This window comes from Centruroides vittatus, unplaced genomic scaffold (genome assembly GCF_030686945.1).
Source record: "Centruroides vittatus isolate TY-2023 unplaced genomic scaffold, ASM3068694v2 contig_364, whole genome shotgun sequence".
NCBI lineage: Eukaryota > Metazoa > Arthropoda > Arachnida > Scorpiones > Buthidae > Centruroides > Centruroides vittatus.
The window spans coordinates 4,842,089-4,868,764 of record NW_027122188.1 but is presented as its reverse complement, the minus strand read 5'-3'; the positions used below and the strand labels follow the sequence as shown (position 1 = coordinate 4,868,764).

The window sequence follows — 26,676 nt, the reverse complement described above, 5'->3', positions numbered from 1 at the left end:
AAATCATTTAAAATTCAAATTTATTGATGCTTAGTAGTCAAAATATTCATCAATTGATAAATTTATTTAAATGATATTTTTAGTTCAAATTATATTGTAAAATCATTAAGAATTTGATATTTGATTATAATTAAGAACATAATAATATATTTGTGATTATATAATAATGATTTTATCTCTACTCAATACTATTGCTTTGTTTGCCTTAACTTTAGACAAAAAATTAAGTGATTTTTCTATAGAAATAATCATAAATTTGTTTTGTAATAAAACTGAAATTTTGTTTATCTAATTTAACTGAAGTTTTCTTACTTGTATATAACTATGTAAAAATTCAGAAATTTAAATGTTGAAAATGCACACATTTAGAAATTGATTATGATGTAATAAAAATAATTGCAGTTCTTAAAATAAATTTTCATAATTATGACGATGATGACTTTCATTCATATTGACTAATTTATTAAATTTCTTGTTAATATAGGATATTATCCCAGAATTATATTAGATTATTGCCATTCATTATCATCATCAATATTAATAAGAAATTCTAGTTTGTAAATAGCTTTGGCTTTCTATTGTTTTCATTTTTGAATTTATTGTCTCTACAAAAAATAAAATTAATTTAAAATTAATTTCTTTTATAAGTATAATTTCCAATTTTTATTGAAACCTCTCTTGCTATAATTGCATTTAAAATTGCAGCAGTGCTATTTTAGTGGTATTTCTGTCATCAATTTTTTTTTCTGCTGGATCTAGAAATATCTGAAAATTAAGTTAGATTTGATTCTGTTATTTTATTTTATTTTTTTATTATTTTGAGTATTTGAATAGATGAATGTAAGTTTTTCCTACTGAACATAAAAAGTTAGAATTAATGTGAAACATAATATATTTATAATTATGTTGATTATAACAAGTAAATAATGAAGAAACAAATATTTATATTCTTAAGATGGATGGATATAATAAAATATGTTTCCATTCATATATATTTAATTTCTAGACATTCCTAAAAAAGGGAAAAGGTTCTTTAAATTCACTTGTAATAAAAATTAACAAAATATTTCTTCATACTAAAAAGATACATGAATTCTTCCTTCTTTATTTCAGGGTATCAATCTGAGTGGTGGACAAAAACAAAGAGTTAGTTTGGCTAGAGCTGTGTATCAGGATGCTGATATTTATCTACTTGATGATCCTTTGAGTGCTGTTGATGCAACTGTAGGAAAATATCTTTTTGATGATGTTATTGGAAGAAACGGTATTTTATGGAATAAAGTATGTTATATAAAATAAATAAAATTTATAAAAATAATTAATGATATTTTTAATTGTTTTTATTTCTCTGGTAAATTAGATATTTTAATTTTTATTCCTACTAATATGCATTTTATTTACCTAATTTTCAGACAAGAGTACTTGTTACTCATAATATATCAATTTTATCTGAAGTGGATTATATAATTGTATTAGATGATGGCATGATAATAGAACAGGGTTCATATCATCAACTTCTTGAAAAAAATGGAAAATTTTCTAACTTATTGAAGCAGGAATCTCAAATGAAGCAAACTGATGTAAAACAGGAAGATAAGTTAGTGTTATTTATTTTTCTTTACAATTTAATAATAATAATGTTTATGAACTTTTGAGAAAATAATAATTTTACATGATAATCCTTATCATAATTATAATTTAATGTAAATAATAAACAGTAAAACAATAGTGAACATATATTCATTGACTGTTATTATAATATTAATGAATCAGAAATTTCATTAAATACTTTCAATAAAATTTGAAATGTTTTGAGAATATATTTTTATCACTTTTTTATTTTACTTATGTTTACTACTACTTTATTATTTACAATAACTTCTTGTTGTTTTACTTTTTTTATAGTAAAAATGATTTAATTTTGTGTATCCTAATTTGTCTGTTGTTGGATTGTTTTTATAGCCTAGAAAAAGCAAATTTTTTTAGAACTCTACTTAAATTACTTTGACAGGATCATTGTTTTAAAATTTTCATTTATCATTTAATCTAACACGCTTAAATACATTAAAAAGAGTACTTGTCTTAATATATCTTTATTTAGATAACAACTATGGTAAATATATAATTGTGCTCTTTCTTAAATTTCTATCTTCTATTGTTTCTTTCTGTAGATTTCATTTATTTAGACACGTAAATTTCTAATCCTTTTTTTTAAATCTCATTTAATTGTATTATTATAAATGTTTTTATTTGCATTGGAAAGATTATCTTTGATTAATTTGGCAAAATTAAATTAAAAGTATTTATTTTTTCAATAATTTATAAATTTATATGATAAGATAAAATTTAATTTTGTAAAATAAGATTAAAAATAGTGTGTTACATAAATATATTTAATTAATAGGTTAAATGAAGATGTTTCTGAAGGAAAAGAAATAAATGAAATAGAAAGTAAAAAAGATGGTCAATTAATTGAAGAGGAACGAATGGAAGTAGGAAGGGTAGGTGTTTTTAAAATGTTTTTTAAGTTTTGAAGTTATATTAACATATCTTTTATCTTATAAGAATTATAATTAATTGAATTATAATTTAATTAATTATAATTCAAGCAATTTAAATAATTTTCTTTTGAAAAAAATTAATGTTACTTGATGTTTTATAAATATTGGTGCTGAATGCAAGAAAATCACTGGAATTGTGCAAATCTGAGTCTTATAAAATGCAGGGTATACAATTAACAGCTCATTTCTGAATTTTTCTGTTACTGGCACTGACATATGGTTTTCATTATGATGTTGATGCTGGTGGATAAAGCACTATTGGTGAAGTTGTTTTATCTCAGTCACGAATCGCCGGCTGAAACTTTACGAAGGTTTAGGACACAGAAGAGAATGAAGAAAGCTTCAGGTCCAATCACTCCTGCCAGATTGGTTTCCATTTGCAAAGCATCGGACATGGTGCACCACTGCATGGGCGATTACAAAAACTTCGTTTCTTCGAAATGTCATACTAAAGAAACCAATCAGGCAGGAATGATTGGACCTGAACCTTTCATCATTCTCTTCTGTGTCCTAAACCCTTAGTTTCAGCCAGCAATTCGTGGCTGAGATAAAACAACTTCACCAATAGTGCTTTATCCACCAGCTTCAACATCATAATGAAAACCGTATGTCAGCACCAGTAACAGAAAAATTCAGAAATGAGCTGTTAATTGTATACCCTGCATTTTGTAAGACTCAGATTTGCACAATTCCAGCGATTTTTTTTTTTTTTTTTTTTTTTTTTTTTTTTTTTTTTTTTTTTGCATTCACCGCCCTCTATTAACAAAAATTTGAACTATTTTCTTGTTTCCTGCCCAAAAAAATCCTCCTTCATGACAATAACTTTTACACAAACTGCATTCAAATATACCAATTCTTTCAACTTTTATGAATTTTTAAACTATTTACAAATTTATGGGACACCCTGTATTTTTATATGAATTTATTATAAATAAAATATAAAATTATTATTATTTTTCTGTTTTATTAAATTTTTTCTTGAAATGAACAAAGTCTAGTTTTTTTTATTTGTACATAAGCAAATATAGTTTATAAATACCAATAACTAAAATCTTAATTTATATGATCATAACCACTCAGCAGTGAGCGACGAATATATTTGTCAAGGGCGATCATGTCGCAGTGATGAGGGACATATATATTCGCTAGATTCTTTTGGGGGTATCGCCAAAAACTACTACGAAAAAAAATTCACATAAAAAATGAATTATGTAACAATAAAAAAAAAGACTTTTCTTTACTAGACATAACTGTTTACAAAATCTTTTTCTGAAACAGTAATGAGAAAAAATGCATGAAAAAATACTTTAAAAATTTCCTACATTTCTTCTCCACAACTAAGTGATAGCGCCACATTTGACTGTTCCACTGTTGAAAGGATAGAAGACTATCTACCAAAAGTTTTGCCAAACATTCCATTAATTACCTTTATGAAAACCAAAAGAGTATCATTTAATTAAATTTTATAACTAGTTTACTTCAACAATGAACACTTCTGTGACCAAATCCTGACATCTGTTATCAGACTAAATTCTTTTTGGATATTATGATTTTTCATAGTTGCTGTCAGGCTCACTTGTTAACAAGAAAATTTGAGAATACTTTATAATCTATAATTTGTTTTGTGAAGCTATAGTCATTTTTATTTAAGGATGTCAGTTTTATCAAATTACTTAAGTTTTTAGTTATAATTGTTATTCACTGGTAATTGAATTCTGCATTTGAAGTCTGCAATTGTTATAAGAGATTTTAACCTTAAAGTTTACACAAATTTAATTAATTAGTTTTATTTTGTAAAAAAATAAAAATATAATTAAATATTGGAAATGAAATAAAGATTAAAACAAAACTAAATATTAATATTAGATTAAGTCAACAAAAACTCTGAAGTTGCTATGATTAATGAATAATAATTATAAGAAAAACTTCATATAATAATAAATTACATATGAAAATTTAAATAACTCATATCTGCAATTATTTTGAAGTAAGAATTTCATTTACAATGGCATAAATACATTTTTTATCTGATAATAATTGTAATGAATCATTTACTAAATTGGTAATTTTTATTTACTAGAAAGATTACTGTGATGCAAAGAAAAAATAATAATGATAAAAGTTAAAAATACAGTGGTACCTTGTACTTTGACTGCTTCAGAGTTCAAATGCAGAATTCAACAAAAATTTGCCTCGGAATTTGAACGATGCTTCGAAGTTCAAACTGTATGAGTGGTGGAAAATTTGCTTGAAACATAAGCACAGTCTGTTGTGTGTCCAATTCGTCTCTTGCTCTCACATTATGCTTCTATGTTTTCAGTGCTTCTTTTACTTTATTTTTAGTTTGTTTAGTTCTGTATACTGTACTGTGTGTTGTTTATCTATTTTTAATAATTTCTTTCTGCAATTTTTCTTTGTAGATAGCTTTTGTGCGCCCCATATATTTTGTATCCTTTAGTTCAAAATTTCCAGAACAGAACTGTTTAAACTACATTTTGATATGTTCAAAGTTTAGGAGCATCCTTCTTGTACACATTACAATTGTTTTTACTGTTTATACGACATTATATCCTTTTCGAAAGTCACAAAACACAGTATGCCTGATATGCTTTTTATCCAAAGACATTACAACTTAATTTTATTCAAACATTTTGTGAAGTAAACGGTTTAAAGTAAGATTCTAAAGAAGGGATAAAATTTCATTATCTGTAACATGTTAAATTTCACAACTGTTATAATTAAATCACACATTTATGTTAAGATGTGGAGTCTACAGTGTGAAACTAATAAATGCAGTTTCATTTTATTTTGCAGTGTTTTAATTCATTATTAAGGCATTTAATTACACTATTTTTACCTTAAACTTAAAACAACAAATACAATAATTTATTGAAATGGGTGTTGCTCAGGGTCTGGGAATGGAATAATTCACTTTTCGTTATTTCTAATGGGAAAAATTGATTCAGACTTTGAATGATTTGGAGTTCAAAAAATCTGGGATGAACTAAATTTGAAGTATGAGTCATTACTGTAAATATTTAACCTATTATATTATATACATAAGTATTCATAATATCTATAAAGATATTATTAAACACACCTATCAACCTATCAATATAGATTATACGATACATCAATTTTTTATGAATTCTTTATGATTTTTTCTTTATGATATTTCCTTGTATCTTTGTCCATGTATAAATTAAAATCTGTTATAAGTTTGGTATTAGTTGTAGTTGATTGATCTTTTCTACTACCTGGCAGAGCCATAACTAGGCAGGTGCAACAGGTGCACTCGCACTGGGCCCACTTGGAAGTGGGGGCCCAAACTGCTGTTCACAAGAAATTATATTTTTAAATTTAAAATTTTTCCGCCTTTCTACAGCGCGGTTTGGCGATTACATTTTGCCTTACTTAGACCCTAGATGTCTGCTCACCAGTGTTCTCAACCATGGCGACTTTTAGAGGGACATAGTGACGTTGCGGCAACCGCGGACAAATCAGCCAAAAGTAGTGACTTTTGAAATTTTTTTATTTATTTTTTGAGAAATTTAAATTTATGTTTATAGTTTTCAAATTTACAAATTTTTCTCTATTGCACTCTCTGGCAACGACTAATATTATTACGATATACAAAACCGTATTTTTAGATTTTTCTACAGTGTGCAGAGCTAGAAATATGTAAAGGTAACATTTTGTAACAAAAGTAAATTTGCCCAGGGGTTTTTTTAATTGCTAAATTGATGTAATTAATGAATTTGCTGAAATGAAAGCCAGAAAAGTTCAATTAAAATAAATCTTATTAAAAATCTATTGTAATGTATTTGTTTTATTATTTTCCCGAATCAAATAAATTAAGGGGCCTAAATTCAAATTCTTGCACAGGGCACAGGAATGGCTAGTTACAGCTCTGCTACCCTGTATAGTGTGATTTAGCAGAAGTCTTCTACTCTTTACTGGAGATTGTTGCATTTAAGTCAGGATTGATTTTACTCCAAAAGACAATAAATTTAATTAAATTAATTTGTATTAACTTTTTCACAATTCAAATCAATTAGTAAACACAAATTCACAAACTTCCTTAGTGTCATTGAAGTTCAAGAAGAAAAATGCCAGCAGCCTCAGTGGTTGAGACATACCCCCGCTGCTATTAATAATTAAATACTGAGTAATTTGGTACTAGAGGTAGGTGTTAGACACCATCTCTTTAAATTTAATAAGATAATTTAATTATTAATAGGAGTGGTAAAGTAGCCCAATTCAATATGACAGTTGTTTGGCTTATTATTAATAGTAAACATTGGACTTTGAGATGTTTAATAGAAATTGATTTGAATGAATTTTAAGTTAATTTAAGATGATGCTTAAGCTTATTTTTGGTATTTTTTTTCTTAGGTTCAGTGGTCAATATATAAACTATATCTGAAAAAAATTGGAACAACATTTAGCTTATTTCTAATTATTGGATTTATTGGTGTAATTTTATTTGAAGTAAGTGAAGATAATTTTATTTATTCAGATAAATAAATAACTTATATTAAAATTATAATAACTATTTAATTTTATAAAGGTTAGCTCAGGAGTTTGGCTTAGTAAGTGGAGTATGGATAAACCTCTTCCAAATGGTCAACAAGACATCTCACTAAGAAATATGAGATTAACAGTTTTTGCTATGTTGGTATTAGGGCAAGGTAAGAAAAATTTTATTTTCATTTTTGTTTTTTTGCAAAACAATGAACTATTTCAGCCTTGTAAATAAAAGGGAAATTTTGTTTGTTTATGGTATTGTTGTATCCTGTGTGATGCCTTTGTAGAAACATTTGTATTTAGATATGCAGTGTTGTCAAATGTTGTCTTCTCTTCTCTCAAATTGTCAGAAAATTTTATTTTTTTATTTATATACTTTCCTACAAATCTGTTCCATCATATTTTATAGAAAAATTTGAGAAAGTCCACAAATTTCTTTTGAATGATCATAAAAGTTCATTTGTGACATTGTCTCCAGACTAATCCATCACCTAAAACACTGCAACACAACTTTCATTTTGGAAATAAATTAATAAAACAATTTTATTATTAAGAACATGTTATCTAAATAATGATGTCAAACAGACTAAAATTGGTTGTAGTGGTATTATCATTTAATTGGTGTTTCTTCACCCAAATACCAATAATTTAGTTTATTGCTTCTGATATAAAATCTATGATGCATAAATACTTTAAAAGTATTTTAAAAGTTTTATTTATTTACATCTGCTAAGTAATGCTCAGTCCAAAATTGCAAGACTTTTCTTGGAAAATTACCTTTTAGATTACTGTTTGATAAAATATCAAGCAGCTGTTCCTAAAGGCTAACTGACAGTCCCAGAACAGGCATATCAGAATGAAATGGATTATGTACCATGAATATGGATCACAGGATAATTGAAAGAAATATTCATGCAATTGCTGGATGACTATTCTCAAGTGCTGTGTTATATCAACTTTCTTCTTTGAGTCAGTAACTGTGTCTTTGCTGAAGATAAAGCTGTGCAATATTGTGAAGAACTCAAATTTCACTTGTTTCATGTAACTTGCCCAGAATTTCAACTGCTTTATCATAGCTTCAGTTTTGTCATATGCATTGAATGCTGTGGCAGAACTATCCTGAAGGCCTAAATTTAATCCATTGAGGCAAGAAAAAGCATCTGCAAAGTATGCAACTGTTTGGATCCAAATTGAGTCTAGAAGATGATTTTCTAACTTAAAATGATGCTCCAAAAAGAAAAACTTAAGTTTATCACACAGCTCCATTATGCATGTCAGTACTTACCTCAGGAGAGCCAGCAGACTTCTGTGTACAACAGCAGCATCACATGTTCATTGCAAATAGAAGTAAATATTGTCACATTTGTGGGCCCAGCCTTTACAAAGTTGACAATTTTAATCATTTCATTGAGAGCTGTTTGCAAGCTTGCGAGCATTTTCTTGGTGGCCAATGCTTCTCAGTGAATAATGTATCCGTATCCAAATTGTATCACAATGTATTTAAATTGCTTCAAGAGCTACCTTTTGAATGTGACTGACAACTCTGCTGTACTTTCCTCTTATTCCCTTTGTTCCATCTGTGCAAATACCTAAAAATTTGGGCTACTCAATACCATTTTTGACATGAAATTATAAATGAGGGAGAAAATGTCTCTTTCTCCTGTTGTACTTTGTAATGGTTGACAAAAGAGATCATTTTCCTGAATGGAGTCATTTGATATATATGTGTGCGAATCCAGCTACTTCAGTTGACTCATTGATTTGCAATACCTAGTAAAAACTATTCTTAAACATGATCCACCAATTAGGATTCAACAATATCTGCCATGGACTGATGCAAAACAATCATTTGAGAGAGGTTTGCAGTCCAACTTTTTGCAGGTTTTGTCACCCAGCATGCATTCCTTGTCTTTTGCAGTAGGCATAATTAGAGATTCTGTTAACATGTGGCTTTGCTAATTTAACTGAATGGTAGCTGTAAAGATAGGATGCCTTTAGTACCACTTTGACTCTGATAATGTTGACAGGTGCAAACGTTTTCTCATTTTCATTTTTTTGCACTTCCTTTCAAAATATTCTGTCAGTTTATTCACAAGATTTGAGGGTTTGGTAGAGATATAGTGACAGAATTGACAATTTAATGGAATGATTGACAAAATCTCATAGTAGATTACACATTGTGGGTGTTCACTGTCTGGTCCATTTAAATCCAACTTGCATGTATGAACCATCATACTTGCAATTTGACTGTGCTTGAGTGCTGGAAAATTCATCAGAATTCTTAGGTGTATCCGTAGATGATACAAGCATGGATGTTGAGCCTACATCTGAATATCAGAAAGAAATGAACATCAACAGAATTTATAATGGAATATGACCAAGAGTAATCAATAAGAGCACTACAATTACTGTAAGTTACCTGTTGAGTTTTTTGTACTGCTGTTTTCCTTTAACATTAAGGATCTAGTTTTCAGTCATCTATCCATATTAGAGACACCAAAATTCCTGTGTTGTATACACATGAAATTACTCCACAAACCACTTGCATTTTGCAAATCACAATTAGAAGAAAAAACTTAAATTGTCCTCATAATTCTTGAAGAAAGCAGATGAAGATAGCAACATTGAGGATTATTAGCCACAACAGCCTGCAACAACTTGAACTATTAGAAGTAGCTAAATCTATGATTGCAAAGCTATGCTGCTGTGGAGACTGTGCATGACAGTGAGAAAATACCATAGGCATGGGAATGTACTGTACTAGTAGGCTGTCCATAATCTGCCTAATCTTTAGTAATAGTCAGACTCGCCAAATGAGAAAGATAGCCTGATTGCTTTTCCCACCATTCCACCATACAGCAGATATGGTGGAGTGCTGGAGATCATCTATCCTAAAAGTGCTCTCATAAGCAGCATAGATATGTTTCTTGTAAGTTGCATCTGTAGATTCAAAGAGAAATTGTTGTCTGGGATGGACATGGGGCAGACTACTCACTTGTCATCAATATTTTCATAATTTGGCAAACTCCTCCAGAAATGATTGTTGATCACTCATAAGAAAAAAAAACTGAAGTGGCTATTAATCACTTTGAGTTCACGTATTTCCAGCTTTTCCTCTGTAATACATGTACAACAGTTTATTTACATGATAATTTAAATATAAACAGTGTATAATTAATAATTATCTTCATTGTTGCTACTCACCCAGAGTATTATTTTAATCATTGTGATTTTATAATATTCATTATCAAATATTATAAAATTTTATATAATATAAATTTTATATCCAAAAGTTTACTCAAATTGGATTCTGTATAAATTTGTTAGTGTTAAATGTCAAACATAGTGATGAGCCTGCATCTAATAGACATTTTGCAAATTAACACCATTGCTAAACCTTTAATTCTGGTAACATAGCATTTAATACAATATCAAACTAATGCTTTTCGACCTTACCCAAAGTCTGCTTCAGGTTCTTAAATTGTATTGAAGCAGACCTTGGGTAAGGTCAAAAGCATTAGTTAGATATTGATTGTATTAAACACTATGTTACCAGAATTAAAGGTTAAGTAATGGTGTCCATTGGTACCGGTAATTAAATTAGAAGATATTGTTATTTTGAAAATTGTAACTTTTTTTCTTTCTGGTTGAAGGAAAAGGAAGAATTTTGAAATGAAGTGAAAAATATCAATAAAAATTGATATCTCGGGGATGAATGGACAGAACTTGAAGAAATTTGATCTGTAGGTAAAAAAAAAGAAAATGGCGTTTTGATATTCATATTTTGTTGGAATAATGCATACATCTTTAGTTTTTTAATAAAATGTGAATGTAGATAGACAGTGTTCTTGTTCCAATATAGTAAGGTTGCTTCATTAAGCCATTTGTTCATTCACTTACTTGGTAGATTGCCTCTATTTAAATTGTCTTCTAAAGCTCTCTGCACTTCAATACTATGATCAATGTCAGAATCTCCATCCATAATAATGTCTGAAATCATCTCTGAGTTTCTTATTTAATGCTAACCATTTATTTTTTTATTGGTTTTTAACATCTCCATACTTTCTTTTTTCACTCATAGTTGCATAGAAGGGAGTTATAATTAAGTTTTTACTTTGTACATATATTTGATTCTGAATAAAAAGTTTAAAACTGTGCTAAATTTGTATTACACTATAATGAATCTCACATTTATTAAGTGCACAAGTTATAAACTGCACAATAGTGAAATACCATATTAATCTGCACTATTTGAGATATAACTGTTTAATCAAAACATTGATATTATGAATTTAATTTTCTTGTTAAACTTAAATATTTGTTATAATTTTACAGGTATATTTCTTATAGTAACTAATGTTTTCATGTTTATGGGAACAACTAATGCTGCTGTGAAAGTTCATCATGATTTATTACATAGAATTTTAAAAGCTCCTCTTTCATTTTTTGACATTACACCAATTGGAAGAATCATAAATAGGTAATGTGTATGAAATTTGTTAATAAATTAAAATAGTATTAAATTTTTGTGTAAGAACTAAGGTAAAATTAATGATACAATTTTATTCTAAAAATAGAAAAAAGGATAAAGATTTTGATTTTAAATATTTTTATTATTTTTCTATTTTTTTAATGAAATTCTCCCATTAATTATTAATAAATAAATAATATGTTAGAAATTGGCCTACTTTTAGTATTCAGAAAATCTCATTAGTTCGAAACTCAAAGGACCAAAAAAAAAGGGGGTCTCTGAATTATCCAAACTTTTTCAAATCAAAGTTTTTTGTAATTCTTGAATAAAATTATGACATTATCTTATATAATTTCATCCATTCATTTACAAATGTGTTAATATTATGAGTTATTACTCAGTAATTTAAGCTATTACAAAAAATTGTCAGTTGGTGTGTTGATGAACTTAATGAAAATGTAAGCAAATTAAATTCAAATTAAGACCTGAAAATAATGTATGAAAAGAAGCTTAAGTTCTTCAATTAGAATTACTGTGAATTTTATCTAGAGGATTAATGGCTAATTCTATAAAGAATTCACTGTCTTGAGTTTGAGATTATGAAAATAAGCTTTATTAACGGCTAAAGCTATAAGTACACATTCTGTCATGAGCACACACATGTATATAATGGACTTTGGAATTATTGAAACAATAGATTTTTGCAAAAAATGTCCAAAATAATGCCAAACAGATTTATTTCATAAAAACAAAAGAAATTCTCTTTGTTGGCAATGCATACAATGTCTGAATGACCTTGAATGGACATCCAATAAATCATCAACATATAATTGATGAAACTGAAACTGCCATGTAGGCATGGAAACTTTTTTATAAACATGTAATATGGTGGAATATTTTGAAATAAATGATATTTTTGCAGGACACTGGACCAGATAATGACTTTGAATTTCATTGTATTTGTATTTTGAGTTCTGTAATATGCTTCTTGTCTAGTCTTGTGTTCAATTATACAAGCTCTATGATGGCTTTTCTTTTCTGCTAGACTTATTAACACTGACTTGTTTTACTTCATCATTCTATTTTATTACTTTAATGGTTTTACAGTGTACAATGTCATGGTTTTAAATTTTATAGTTTTAACTGTGTACTTTTTATGTATATTGATATTGTTCACCTTACAGCATTATGTATCCTACTGTTGTATTTGCTATAAGTTCAACTTTTTACATCTATGTTTAACATTTTATTCTTGTGAATTAGTTCCATTTTAACTATTGTTTTAGCAAATAACTGTTAATCAATAATCATCATCCATATTTTTATTGTTGCAATTCCTGTACTTTCATAATCATGTAAATTTTAAAATCTTTTACATTTTTTTTTTGCAACATTGCAAAGATTTTATACTAACTTGTGTGCATTATTCCCTAAACAGTTAGAGTTGAAAAAGGACTTAATGTCCGAAATGCATAATCAGGGAAATAAAGATGTGATTTTCTAAGGTTGTCCTCTTTCTATTGTTGGTATAATAAGTCTAATGGAAAAGAAAAGCCATCATAGAGCTCGTATAATTGATTTGTATTTTGAATTATCCAAACTAAAATATATTTAAAATCTTATTCTCTTGGCTGGGGACTAGACTTGACTTTGAATTACACAATACTTTTAATAATCCCATTATGAAATAACAAAGTTTTACTGGAATATACAAAATATTTGTGGTCTACCTACCTACAACTTATGTCCAATTTGGTATGCCAGTCAGAAAGTTTAGGCACAACTGTTATAGATAATTAAATAAGAAATTTCCATTAGAGTAACATACTATTTATCTACTCCATTGAGTAGATAAATAGTATGTTAAACTCTATGCCAAATGTAATATAATAATAGACAGTTTTATACTGCACATATTGACAATCTGTTTGACATGTTCATTAGTCTGATGATGATAATGATTTTGTATCATTGAAAGTACTTGCTTTATAAAAAGGATTTATTGCATCTGACAGTGTTTACATTGTCTGTTATTAAATAAGAAACTGATAAATGTAATATGAATACATACACATAATTTTAGTTATTTTTTGTTATGTCATATTGATTTTTCAAACAACTGCTGCTGTATTTCAGCAGTTTTATGTAGAATATGTTATGTAACAGAATGCTTTGTGCTAAATATCTTCATACTGGGTGTTCATAAATTATTGGACAGTTTTGTAAGATTATATTTTCACTTATATTGAACAAAAATGCATGATATTACCACTATTTGAAATAGGGATATTTGCAGTTTTATATTGACCTTAAGTGAATTTGATGTATGCATTTGTGGCATCTGCCATGTCAAATATCCAAATGGTACTCCCATTCTCACCAAACCTTCTCAAACATGTCTTGTGACGTTCCTGATGGCAGTGTGAATATGCTGTTTCAATTCTGGAAATATTGTTGAAGTGGAGGGACATAAACATTGTCCTTGATGAAACCCCACAGGAAGAACTGTGATACAGTGATACACACTGTGATATCCAGTGATCAAGTCAGTCATGTGCAGGTTTTGTCTGCAGCTGCTGAACATCAGGCATATCAGAATTACCTAAATGAACAATTGCCAGATTGATGTATTTGTCATTGATGGTGTTAATATCATGTATTTCTGTTCAATATTAGTGAAAATATAATCTTATGAAATTATCCAATAATTTGTGTACACCCTGTATAATTTCTCAAATCATTTAAAATATAACATACAGTATGTAAAGGACCGCTTTTGGCAGAGCAGGTGTAAAAGCAACACAACCTTGGTAATTGGTCCCACCTGGCGTTGTGTCTGTAAACGGTTGGGAAGACAAAGGGTGTAGCGTCTGTTTATAGGACATGTGTGTAGGTGTCAATGTGTTTACCACATGTTTGTCGACTAGAAAAAATGTAAACAAGGGACGGACGTTACAATAAGCTGTTTCGTCGGGAGAAGAGCAGACGTTTTTGAAAGCTTCCGAGGAAAGGAAGAACCCTGATTGGTTGTAAGTTGTCATCGAAGAACACTTTAAATAGTAAGAGTGGCTAGAGAAACGGGGAGAAGGGCAAGAGACTGATAATACAGTAGTCTCAGGCACTTGGACAGTCCACTGAGCGTAGAGAGAGTTTTCTCCTCTGACAACGATCTCATGGACGGGTAAGTGCGGAGACTGGATAGGCCGTATAGTTGAGCCAACTCCACAAACTGACCGAAGTTTCCCCTGAGTATAATTGTCCCCGAAGGACAAGCTGTTACATGAGACACCACACTTTGTTGTACCGTGTGTGTAATGTTGTTAAACTTGTATATTCTGAAATATTTTGTTTGTAAATAAACTGTAAATATTCACTGTATTGAGAGTGGAGGTGTACTTTTCTACGAACCAAAGTAAGAACCTTCTCGAGTCGTAGGAACCAACTTGAGACGGATTATAGTAAAGATCTTCACTCAGTACATTCAATTTTTCAGATTCATTTATTATAATCATAGCATATAGTTAACTATTCATACTTTGAACAATTCAGAATTTGAACACTAATTCACTTTGGAGTATGAACAATGCTACAAAACTCAAACTGTGCATGCAATGAAATATATGCTTGAAGCATAACTAAAATTTATTGTGCACACAAGTCATCTCTTGCTCTCATTGCATGCATTGTGCTCATATGTTTTCAGTCCTTTTTCACTTTATTTTCGGTGTGTAGTTATATATATTGTGTGTGTTATTTGTTGATTTTTAACAATTCTTTCTGCAAATTTTTTTTGTTAACAGCTTTTGAGCACCCCATACATTTTGTATCCTTTAGTTCAAAATTTCTCAAATGGAATTTTTTAAACCATGTTTGACATGTTTGAAGTTTAGAAGCATTTTCCCATACATTACAAATTTTTTTTACCATTTGTATGATATATATCTTTTCCGAAACTCGTAAAGCATGATATGTGTGATACACTTTTTATTTGAAGACATTTCTACTTGATATTATTCAAACAAAATATGAAGTAAAAAGTTTAAAATGAGCTTCTAAATAAAGAATGCCATCTCACATTAGCAATAATATGTTAAATTTCACAACTGTTTTAATTAAATCACACATCTGTGTTAAGTAATGACAGCTGTTAGAAATATGTTGTTAAAAATAAAAATATTTCTGTTCAACCTAATATAATCAATATCATCTTTACTTATTAATCGTGGCATCTGAGAAGTGTGTGTGAAAGCAACAAAGTCTAAGAAGAAGGTTATAATATCAATGATTGATATGAAAAACGAAATTATTGCAAAGCATGAAAGCAGTACACATGTGGCAGATTTGACTGTCATGTTTAAAATTCTGAAGTCAATGGTGTGTGACCAGTTAATGCAGTTTTATTATACAGTGTTTACATATTTTATTTATTGTTTTGATTTATTATTATTATTATTATTCTTACCTTAAATTTTTTCATAAGTATTTGCTATTTAAGTTTATTGAAATAGGTATTGTGTAGGGTCTAGGAATGGATTAATTCACTTTCTAACATATTATTTCTAATGGAAAAAATTTATTCAGACTTTGAATGATTTGAAGTTCGAACAGACTCCCGGAATGAATTAAATTCAAAGTGAAGCACCGCTGTATTAATTTAGTCCAGTTATATAAGGATTTTTTAGCATCTTATTCTTATTTTTTAATTTTAAAATAAATGATCAGTCTAATAAATATATAAAATTATGCTAATAAAATTTATTTTATGTAATTGTAAATTTAATTAATTGATTAAATTTTAGTTTTGGGTTTATTTGAATGATTAGTATTTTGAATAATTAAACAGTTATTTTATTCTTGTATGATAATTTTTAAAATAAAACATTGCATGATATATTTTATTAAACCGTATAAGAGATAAATGTGTTTATTTTTATTCTTTATTGTTAATTCTTTATTACTTTAAAATGACTTACTATAAACTAATTAATTCAAATTTACAATAGTTTCTGGACATTTTTTTACAGTTTGGAACATTATCTGTTGATGAGAAGAGACTTTCAAAAACTTTATCTCTTAAAAAATAATAATAAAATATTTTTTAAATTTGTATGATTATAGTATTTTATTGTTAATTATAACAATAATTATTAACTGTTTTTATTAATTATTCTATAAGTATACTAAATAAATTATTTTTATTTTACAGATTTAGCAAAGATATTGACTCGGTTGATTCTGAAATCCCTTCTAATTTATACTTTTGTACAGATATATTCTTCTTTTTTGTTGCAACAGTAATTGTAATGGAATTTTCTTCTAAAATCTTGATTGTTTCATTTATTCCATTGTTATTTGTGTATTATGCACTTCTTGTAAGTTTATTATTAATTATTGTAAAACAGTCAGTTATCTCAAATTGTAAAAATCTTTATTGTACTTGCATGATGTTCTCAAAGCTTCTTGTCCTATTCAATTATACTTCTTAAATTTCATGACAAATATAGGTTGTGTGTTTAAAAGAGCAAGGCAAAAGTTATCACTTGTCATTTTAAAATGCATTTCAGGTCTAGACCCCCCTCTTCAGCTGTTGACAGTTCTTTAACACGTTGACTGCCATCTACGAGATGACTCGTAGTTACCGTTTCTGCCTAGGACGCCACCTACGAGTTATATCGTAGTTTGTTTCCTTGCCATATTTGTGCAGCTACGATGTAATTCGTAGTATATCAGTGTAAATATGAATAGATAGCTTCAGGGGCAAGAACAAAAAATCAAGTTTGGCTTACATGAACAGAACATTTATTAATAAATGAACAGAAAATATAATCATAAAAAGTTTATTCAAAATCGAAAGCAAAACAATATTTTTATTGTTAGTGATAATTTATAAAACAGAAATATAAATTTAAACGAACAGAAAATATTATAAAATGTTTATTCAAAATCAAAAGCAAAACGATATTTTTATTGTTTGTGATAATTTTTAAAACAATCTTCTACGCAAAGGGCTGGCTTCTCAAGACAGATTGGACAGAAATAACGCGTTTCTCGGCGTTTTTTAGCTTTGGTACAAATTCGACATGGCTTTGTCGGATGTTGTTTTTTCTGAGTAGATGGGATACTCTGTAAATAGTGAAGCTTCTGCAATTTAATTTTTTTTGAAACTGGTTGAATCTCTTCTCCAATCAACGCTTTGACGAATGCTTCTCTAAACTTTATAAGTTTTATTTTAGAAGAAGTTGCTTTTTGAAAGAGTTTGTGCACATTATGTATATATATTTCTATAATATGTAATGCAACCTTTTTGGGCCATCTAATAGTCTTTCTTAGAGCTGTGTAGTACGATAGCATTTGATCTGATCGTCAATGCCAGACATTCCATGATTATAATCTCGAATTATATTCGGTTTCATCGAACATTTTCCATTGCGATTGAACACCTCTACCATTTCAACAACGTGCATGTTTGAAATGGTAAGGACTTCTCGTTTGTCTTTCCATTTACATACAGTAACAGGACCATTTCGCTGCCAAATAAACTCCCCCATCCTCACCAAAAATTTTGTCAGATTCTGAATCACTTAGATTAGTGTAGTAATCAAGTTATTTTTTAGTCAGTGGTCTTTTCTTATCCATTTTGGGATATTTATAATTTGATTATAAAAATAAATAAAAAATAACACACTCAAAAAAGACGTAAATGTGATGTGCTCGCCTCTATATCCGATTTATTACTAATGAATTTAGATGCACATCTCCGATTAACTGTAGCGAAGTGACAGGACGAATCGTGTCTGTGCACGAATTAACTCGTAGTTTGGCTTTAGCGAAGAGCTTTCTGTTACATAAGCCAACTACGAGATAATTCGTAATACCTTTATTTTAAGAAAAACACATTCTATATGCTATTTGATTATTACTATATACTCTGATTAGAGTTTTTAATGATATAATATAATTAAATTAAGTTGGCGTTTTACAACAGAATCCTAAAAAGTCATGTGGCAGTCAACGTGTTAAAAACGCTGATCTTGAGTAACATCACAAGAAAAATTAGGAACCAATAAAAGATATAATGTTTGTTTGGACGATCAAGAAGTACCGGATATTAAGGTTAAACGAAGTGAGTGTGTAAAAGATATAATGTCATTTACTGAGTACAAAATAGCATATGACATTATTTATGCCTTTTATTGATTAATATTAAACTAAAAATATATTTTCATTGTGACATTGTCAACAGCTGAAGAGGAGTCTAAATCCAAAATGCATTTTCTAAAATGACATTTCAAAGTGATTAATTTTGCCATGCACTTTTAAGCACATATCCTGTATGATAAGTCCTGTATTTGCCAAGTTGTGCAATTTAAGTACTACTACAATATATGAAAAAAAATCTTAGCTTTAAAAAAACATTATATTTGTATTTTTCAATTATTTAGTTTAACTTTTATTCTGTTATTTTATCATCATTAATCTACAAACATTAAATTAAAATATTTTTAACACAATAAAAAAATAATTAAGAAAATAAATTTTTATATTTGAGATACTTGACTGTGCTAATAATTAATTTATACTTTTGATATTTGCTTATGTTTCTTTTTTTAAATTTTTTAGAAATTTTATATTACAACATCTAGACAATTATCTCGTCTTGAGTCTGTTACTCGTTCTCCTGTGTATGATAATTTTAGCGAATCAATTGATGGTGTTTCAAGCATTAGAGCATATCAGGCAACTGATTTTTTCATATCTCGGTCCAATAATAGGATTGATGTTAACAATAATTGCTATTTTATAGGCATGTCAGTTACAAGGTAAATTTTTTTATTTTAATACTTAAGTGTTAGAAATTTAATATTTTTTAAAGATAATTTTTAAAAAAGGAATAAGTATTTCTTCAATAGAGATGAGTCAGTTTAAACTATAAAACTTATTTTGATGTTTTATTATAAAATGATCAATATAAACATAAAATGTAATAATTAATTTAAAATTTTTGAACCAGATTTAATTTTATTTACAATATTTTAATAAAATTTTAATAGAACTCTATTTTAGTATCATAATTAAATATATTGTGTACTTATAATGAAATTGATAATTAAAATATTAAAGACAGATTTAAAAAGAAAAATTGCCTTTATTAAATAAAACTATACTTCCTTACTGAAGAGACAATATAAAATAAAATAAACAACCATTCCAACTTCAGCAAAAATTCTTTAATCCTAAGAACGTTTTCAAACGCATTAAGCGTCCATCTTCAGTTACTTCTTTAAATCAAATATGAAATTCGAACAAATATTACGTAAATTAACGGTACGATTACAATAAATAAATAAATAAATAAATAATAAAATAAAATAAAATAAACAGGATTATCGTAATTTACAAAATTATGCCAATATTTCATAAACAAATAAAAATAAAATAAAAACGAAACAAAAAATAAAAACAAAACAAAAAACAAACATGCGGTTTAAACCAATCACTGATTATCGCAGTATTTCTTTACAATTATCCTCATCCGTCATTAAAGACTTAAAACAAGACCAATATCAGCTCTAGGATTATCGTACTTCTATGTTTAGTCCAAATCATCGCACAAAGATTTCCAAGCCGTGGAAAGCCCATCAGCGTCCCTATAATTAATGCATTGCGTACTTCTCTGCGCTCTGTGGATTTCCAATTTTTCGAAAAACTTTATTGCGTGTCTCGATCTAGTAGACCTGATGATAGAGGCTTGGTCCCAAAAGACCGTGATGCCCTGCTGCTTAGCATAATTGGCCAGGACCGTACTGTCAACTGATTTTTCCACTGATTGTTTGTGTTCGTTAATCCTCTTTTTTAAATTTCTCAAAGTTGCCCCTATATATACTAATTTAGAATCGAACCTATGATCCCTTAATGGTATCGAATAAATTCCTGTTAGTGAGTTACGCTCATACTTCATCTTATCATTCCTTAAAAGCTTGTATATAGTTGGATTGCGTCGATAAATAACTTGCAAATTCCTACTAGGAAATCCTTTTAACTAACGGCTTAAGAAAAGGAATGTAATCGAGGATCACTTTTTCTCTTGGTTTGTTTCTATTTCTCCCACGTGTTCGGTTATGGTTCTTCTTGATGAGAGCATCTATTTTTTCTGTTCTGTAGCCATGTTGCAAAGCCGTTGTTCACATGTATTGTAGTTCTTTAATTGTATCCAAAACATCTGTGCAGTGTGTGTGTGCTCTCTGTATCCACGAGCGAAATACTGCCATCTTGATATGCCCAGGGTCTGCGGAGTTCTTAGGGATAACGATTGGGAATGATGTCGGTTTGCGATAGACATTCGTGTGGATTTCCCCTCCTACACATGTTATAGTGAGATCCAAGAAATTAACACTGTTATAACTTTGCTGATCCAACTCTAGAGTTAAACCATAGGGGTTTTGATTCATTAAATCTATAAACTTTTTGATGTTGCGGTTGTCCTTCCACACAATAAAGATGTCATCCACGTATCTCACGTATAATAAAATATCATGCTCTACTATCGGGAGAATACTGCTTTCTAGCTTGCGGAGTACCAATTCGCAGAGTATATAAGACATAGGGCTACCCATCGGTACTCCTCGCCCCTGTATATAAGTTTTGTCCTCGAAGCCAAAGAAAGATGTGTGACATATCAAGTTTGCGAATTCCAAGATCTGGGTGTGGTACTTTGCAGCATTCTTAATATTGGCGAATAAAAACTCTAGAGTTGGATCAGCAAAGTTATAACAGTGTTAATTTCTTGGATCTTACTATAACATGTGTAGGAGGGGAAATCCACACAAATGTCTATCGCAAACCGACATCATTCGCAATCGTTATCCTTAAGAACTCCGCAGACCCTGGGCATATCAAGATGGCAATATTTCGCTCGTGGATACAGAGAGCACACACACACTGCACAGATGTTTTGGATACAATTAAAGAACTACAATACATGTGAACAACGGCTTTGCAACATGGCTACAGAACAGAAAAAATAGATGCTCTCATCAAGAAGAACCATAACCGAACACGTGGGAGAAATAGAAACAAACCAAGAGAAAAAGTGATCCTCGATTACATTCCTTTTCTTAAGCCGTTAGTTAAAAGGATTTCTAGTAGGAATTTGCAAGTTATTTATCGACGCAATCCAACTATATACAAGCTTTTAAGGAATGATAAGATGAAGTATGAGCGTAACTCACTAACAGGAATTTATTCGATACCATTAAGGGATCATAGGTTCGATTCTAAATTAGTATATATAGGGACAACTTTGAGAAATTTAAAAAAGAGGATTAACGAACACAAACAATCAGTGGAAAAATCAGTTGACAGTACGGTCCTGGCCAATTATGCTAAGCAGCAGGGCATCACGGTCTTTTGGGACCAAGCCTCTATCATCAGGTCTACTAGATCGAGACACGCAATAAAGTTTTTCGAAAAATTGGAAATCCACAGAGCGCAGAGAAGTACGCAATGCATTAATTATAGGGACGCTGATGGGCTTTCCACGGCTTGGAAATCTTTGTGCGATGATTTGGACTAAACATAGAAGTACGATAATCCTAGAGCTGATATTGGTCTTGTTTTAAGTCTTTAATGACGGATGAGGATAATTGTAAAGAAATACTGCGATAATCAGTGATTGGTTTAAACCGCATGTTTGTTTTTTGTTTTGTTTTTATTTTTTGTTTCGTTTTTATTTTATTTTTATTTGTTTATGAAATATTGGCATAATTTTGTAAATTACGATAATCCTGTTTATTTTATTTTATTTTATTATTTATTTATTTATTTATTTATTGTAATCGTACCGTTAATTTACGTAATATTTGTTCGAATTTCATATTTGATTTAAAGAAGTAACTGAAGATGGACGCTTAATGCGTTTGAAAACGTTCTTAGGATTAAAGAATTTTTGCTGAAGTTGGAATGGTTGTTTATTTTATTGCCTTTATTATTATTATTATAGTTGGGTTTAGTGAGTTATACTTGTTTGACACCAGTTGCTGTGTACTATTCCAGACCAGAGTCAAGGCATAATAACCAAAACAAGACAAAAATTGAATAAGTGTGTCAGTGTGTGTGTCTGTATTCAGGAATTTCCTAACAATATGATATGTATTCAATACAGTGTCCTTCTGTAGTGTGATGTATGTGCTTCTATTCAGTTGTAGTGTTTCCAGGCTTTTGTGTAGCGTGTGTGATATGACATCTGTGGAGGAGAGAACAACAGATACAATATCCATCCTCCACAGATTTCCTGGGCAAGTTCTGTGTACTTGCTGATTTTTCCAGTGCCTATGTTGTTATTATAATTATAACTTATTTGAATATAGTAAAATATCGAAATCAATAATTATAATTTAAATACAATACAACTGCAATTAACTAAGGTTCTGCATTATCCAAGATAAACCTGCAAGTGAATACACTACTTTTCTTATACTGTAATTCATAAAAGAAAGTTTAAAATGCTAACATGTATTAATATTACAAAATTTTTTTTGTTACCTTTTATCAGTTAACTTCAATATCAGACAAACCAATTCATATTAAAATGTAACTATAGTAATATACATTTCTATTCTTAAACTTATTTTACATATTAGAAGTATAAAAAGTGTTCTTATAAATGATCAAATTCACTAAGATATACCACTTTTAAACCTCTTTTTATATTTTATAAATCTTATGTTTTTCATTTTTAATCCAAAAAGACCATGGCTGTATTTTTGGTTATCCTTCAGTTATTATCTCAGATAACCAGGATCTTATTGTATATATAAGTTATTCTAATGCCACATAACATTACAGATATATTCAAATATCTGTATCCATCCTCAATGATTTTGTATAAGATCTAATTAATTACTTAAACAAGTCTTTGTGTTGTTTTTTATTTTATGTTTTGAGCATAGAGCATAATCGTTTTAAGCTACCAAAAAAAAAACATAAAACATTATTTGAAGAAAAATCATTATTTCAAATATTTTTTTTCTGAAAGAACCAAAGATTCATTAGATTTCATGTGGGGAGATTTCCAAATTTCTGACATCTGATAGTTATTGCAGACTATTCAAAATCAATAAAATGCAATTTTCATTCTTAATGTAACATTTTACAAACATCATTTATGGCCAATGTACCTATAACTCGTTTTCATATCTTTTTAATATGCATACAAGTATGTATGCTCTGTAGGTTATTATTTATAAGTAGATAGTTTTAATTAGATTTCTGTTTGTTTTCTCAAGCTTCTGCAACAGGTTATGGTCCCAGGGCAATGTATGTTACAGAGATCAGATTGAGTTCATAGTTAGGCATCAAAGCAGATTGGTCAAGTCAGAAGTTTGTACTTAAAAGTTTAACATTTCAAAGATGTACATAAATAAAATGTAGTAATGTACTGTTGTTACAAAATTGAAGGATTTGCCAAATTGGGAAATTTGTAAGTTTGGGGTGAAAAAGTGAACATTTTTGCAGCTTTGAAGGGTTTCCTGGATACAACAGAAAATAGAGGCGAAATGCTGGAGTATAATGGTAAGGGTAAATTAATTTTTGATAAAGAATTAAGTAAATGGAAAACTAAAGATGATAATGCTAAAGAACTGCTAGTGTGTAGAATGGAAGAAGGGCCAATAAATCATATTTTAATTTGCAGTATGGCTTGTAAAATGTGGAAAAAGCTAAATTCAGTTTTTGAGCAAAAATCTGAGATTAGTTTACATTTCCTTCAACAAAGATTCTTTTCTTTTATTTATGAAAATGATGATGTAGTAAATCATATTTCTTGATACACGAGTGAGTTAGTGAACTAGACCAAGCTGGAGAGAGAAATTCTGAAAAATTGCATATGACTAAAATTTTAATGTTACTATCTGATAAATTTTTCATTTTATATCCACTTGAGAATCTGTTATGGTGTTATTACATTATGTGGGTTTTTTTTCTTTTTGTTAGTTATACACTCACATCCTTCTTCCCATACCGCTCTGTAGTAGTTCTCTTGTATGTAATTGGTTGTCATAACAATGGCAAAATGAGGATTGGTCAAGTCACGTGTAGGAGGGAAATAAAAAGGGAATACAAGGAGAGAACTGAATCTTTTTTCTTTCTTTCTTGATGTGGACAACTACTGTATGTATGTAGAACCTCAAGATTGAAGAATATGGAAAAAAAAATTGCTAGAAGACAACTGTGTAGAGAGGTGATTGTAAATAATGACCAAGAGGACATTTATAGTACAGTGAACTTTAATCCATGTCCATCAGACTTGTATATCAGGTATGACTGGTGATAATTAGTGCAAACACAAAAGATTACAAGGTGAACAGTAGTTTGGGAGAATTATTTTATAATGGTTTTTTTCCTTCCCTGTTTTTGTGATAATTGAAAGTATTGATATGTATAGATATATTGGTGCTTTGTTAATGTATAAAAATATATGTATATAGGATTATGTTCAATTGTTATCACTTAATCAAATATTTACTCATTCCTCCAATCTTAAATTTTTTCTTTGAGAAACTATACTAAAAGCCAAAATATTAATAACTTCATGTTTGATAGCAACAGAAGAAAGATTGGCTGTACAAAGTGTTATTGAACAAGACAATGACAATAACACTTTATCTGTTCAGATTTCTCAACATAGAAGCTTCATGAAAGATGGAAAATTTTCTTATTTTAAAAACAAGTGCCTTAAAATTGAAATGTCTAAAACTATAAGAAGCTCATTGCTACAAGTTTAAACAATACATGTGTCTGGGATGAAGCTGTAAACATGATTTATGAGCCAAATCTAACAGGAATAAGTTCTTTTTTAAGTTTAAATATTTACAGACAAATTCGCCCAAGTAGGGATCACCATCCATTAGTTTGTGTTCCAGACGATACATTCTCGGCGACCGACCTTTCTTTTTAGGCTACGAGCCGTCGAAAAAAGCTAAAAAGTCCTTATTAAAACACAAAAAAGTTTCCAATTAAAAATAAAATATTTTCTAAAATCGGTGCCGAGAATGTATTGTCTGGAACACAAACTAATGGATGGTGATCCCTACTTGGGCGAATTTGTCTGTAAATATTTAAACTTAAAAATAACCATCGGATGAAAAAATAACAAATTATAAATGTAAAATATCATCGCCAGGGGGACCTTTTTAATCTGCATTTTCCAGTGCTCTCCTCTCTGTGGATAAAAGGATGAAACACCCCGAAAAGGCAAGATGGAGAAACAAGGACAGTCGTACATCACCAGTTCCGATTTTAGAAAATATTTTATTTTTAATTGGAAACGTTTTTGTGTTTTAAAAAGGACTTTTTAGCTTTTTTCGACGGCTCGTAGCCTAAAAAGAAAGGTCGGTCGCCGAGAATGTATCGTCTGGAACACAAACTAATGGATGGTGATCCCTACTTGGGCGAATTTGTCTGTAAATATTTAAACTTAAAAATAACCATCGGATGAAAAAATAAGGAATAAGTTCTGTAAAAAAATTAAACATGCTACGAGTTGTGGTTTGGATGTGTTACTACAATCACCTTCAAATATTTGGATCAGCAATATTTGTTCATGTGAAGAGGAGAAAAGAGATCATAAAGGAAAACAAGGAATATTTGTTGGATGTGAAGAAAACAGTAAAGCTATCAGAAAGAAAGAAAAATGATAAGTTCAAGAGATGTGTTCACCTTAACAATTACACAAAGTTTAGAAATAAAAGATGATTACTTAATGGATTTATTTTCACTTGACATTGTTTGTACATCTCACAAAGGTAAAATTGTGATAGATTTAATTGATAAAAATGGAAATGAAGAAAATTCTGATGTGATTGAAAATGAGGAAGATGATCCTATTAGAACAGTTTACTAGAAGTTCATCTCAACGATTTAAGAAATTTAAATAAGATTAAAAAGAATAACTATCTAAAAGAAGACAATAAGATGATGATATAGATTTATCTGAAGTTTTACACCAATTGCAAAACTTATGACTCAAGAACTCATTGGACTGGCCATCTGGCAATTCTGGCAAATACCAGAGACTGATGCTCTCCAGGTCTAGTTAAAAAGGTACTGGAATTAAAAAGA

General features: G+C 29.2%; 1 protein-coding gene across 1 annotated transcript in view; it reads left to right on the top strand.

Moving 5' to 3' along the window:
* LOC136975141 (multidrug resistance-associated protein 1-like) overlaps nucleotides 1-26,676 on the top strand; it is a 76,091-nt gene that overhangs the window by 41,472 nt on the left and 7,943 nt on the right. The window contains 8 exon segments of the mRNA XM_067270162.1: nucleotides 1,114-1,281; nucleotides 1,413-1,597; nucleotides 2,405-2,501; nucleotides 6,957-7,052; nucleotides 7,132-7,252; nucleotides 11,424-11,568; nucleotides 16,766-16,931; nucleotides 19,180-19,379. Of these exon segments, the coding sequence (XP_067126263.1) occupies nucleotides 1,114-1,281; nucleotides 1,413-1,597; nucleotides 2,405-2,501; nucleotides 6,957-7,052; nucleotides 7,132-7,252; nucleotides 11,424-11,568; nucleotides 16,766-16,931; nucleotides 19,180-19,379 (1,178 nt within the window).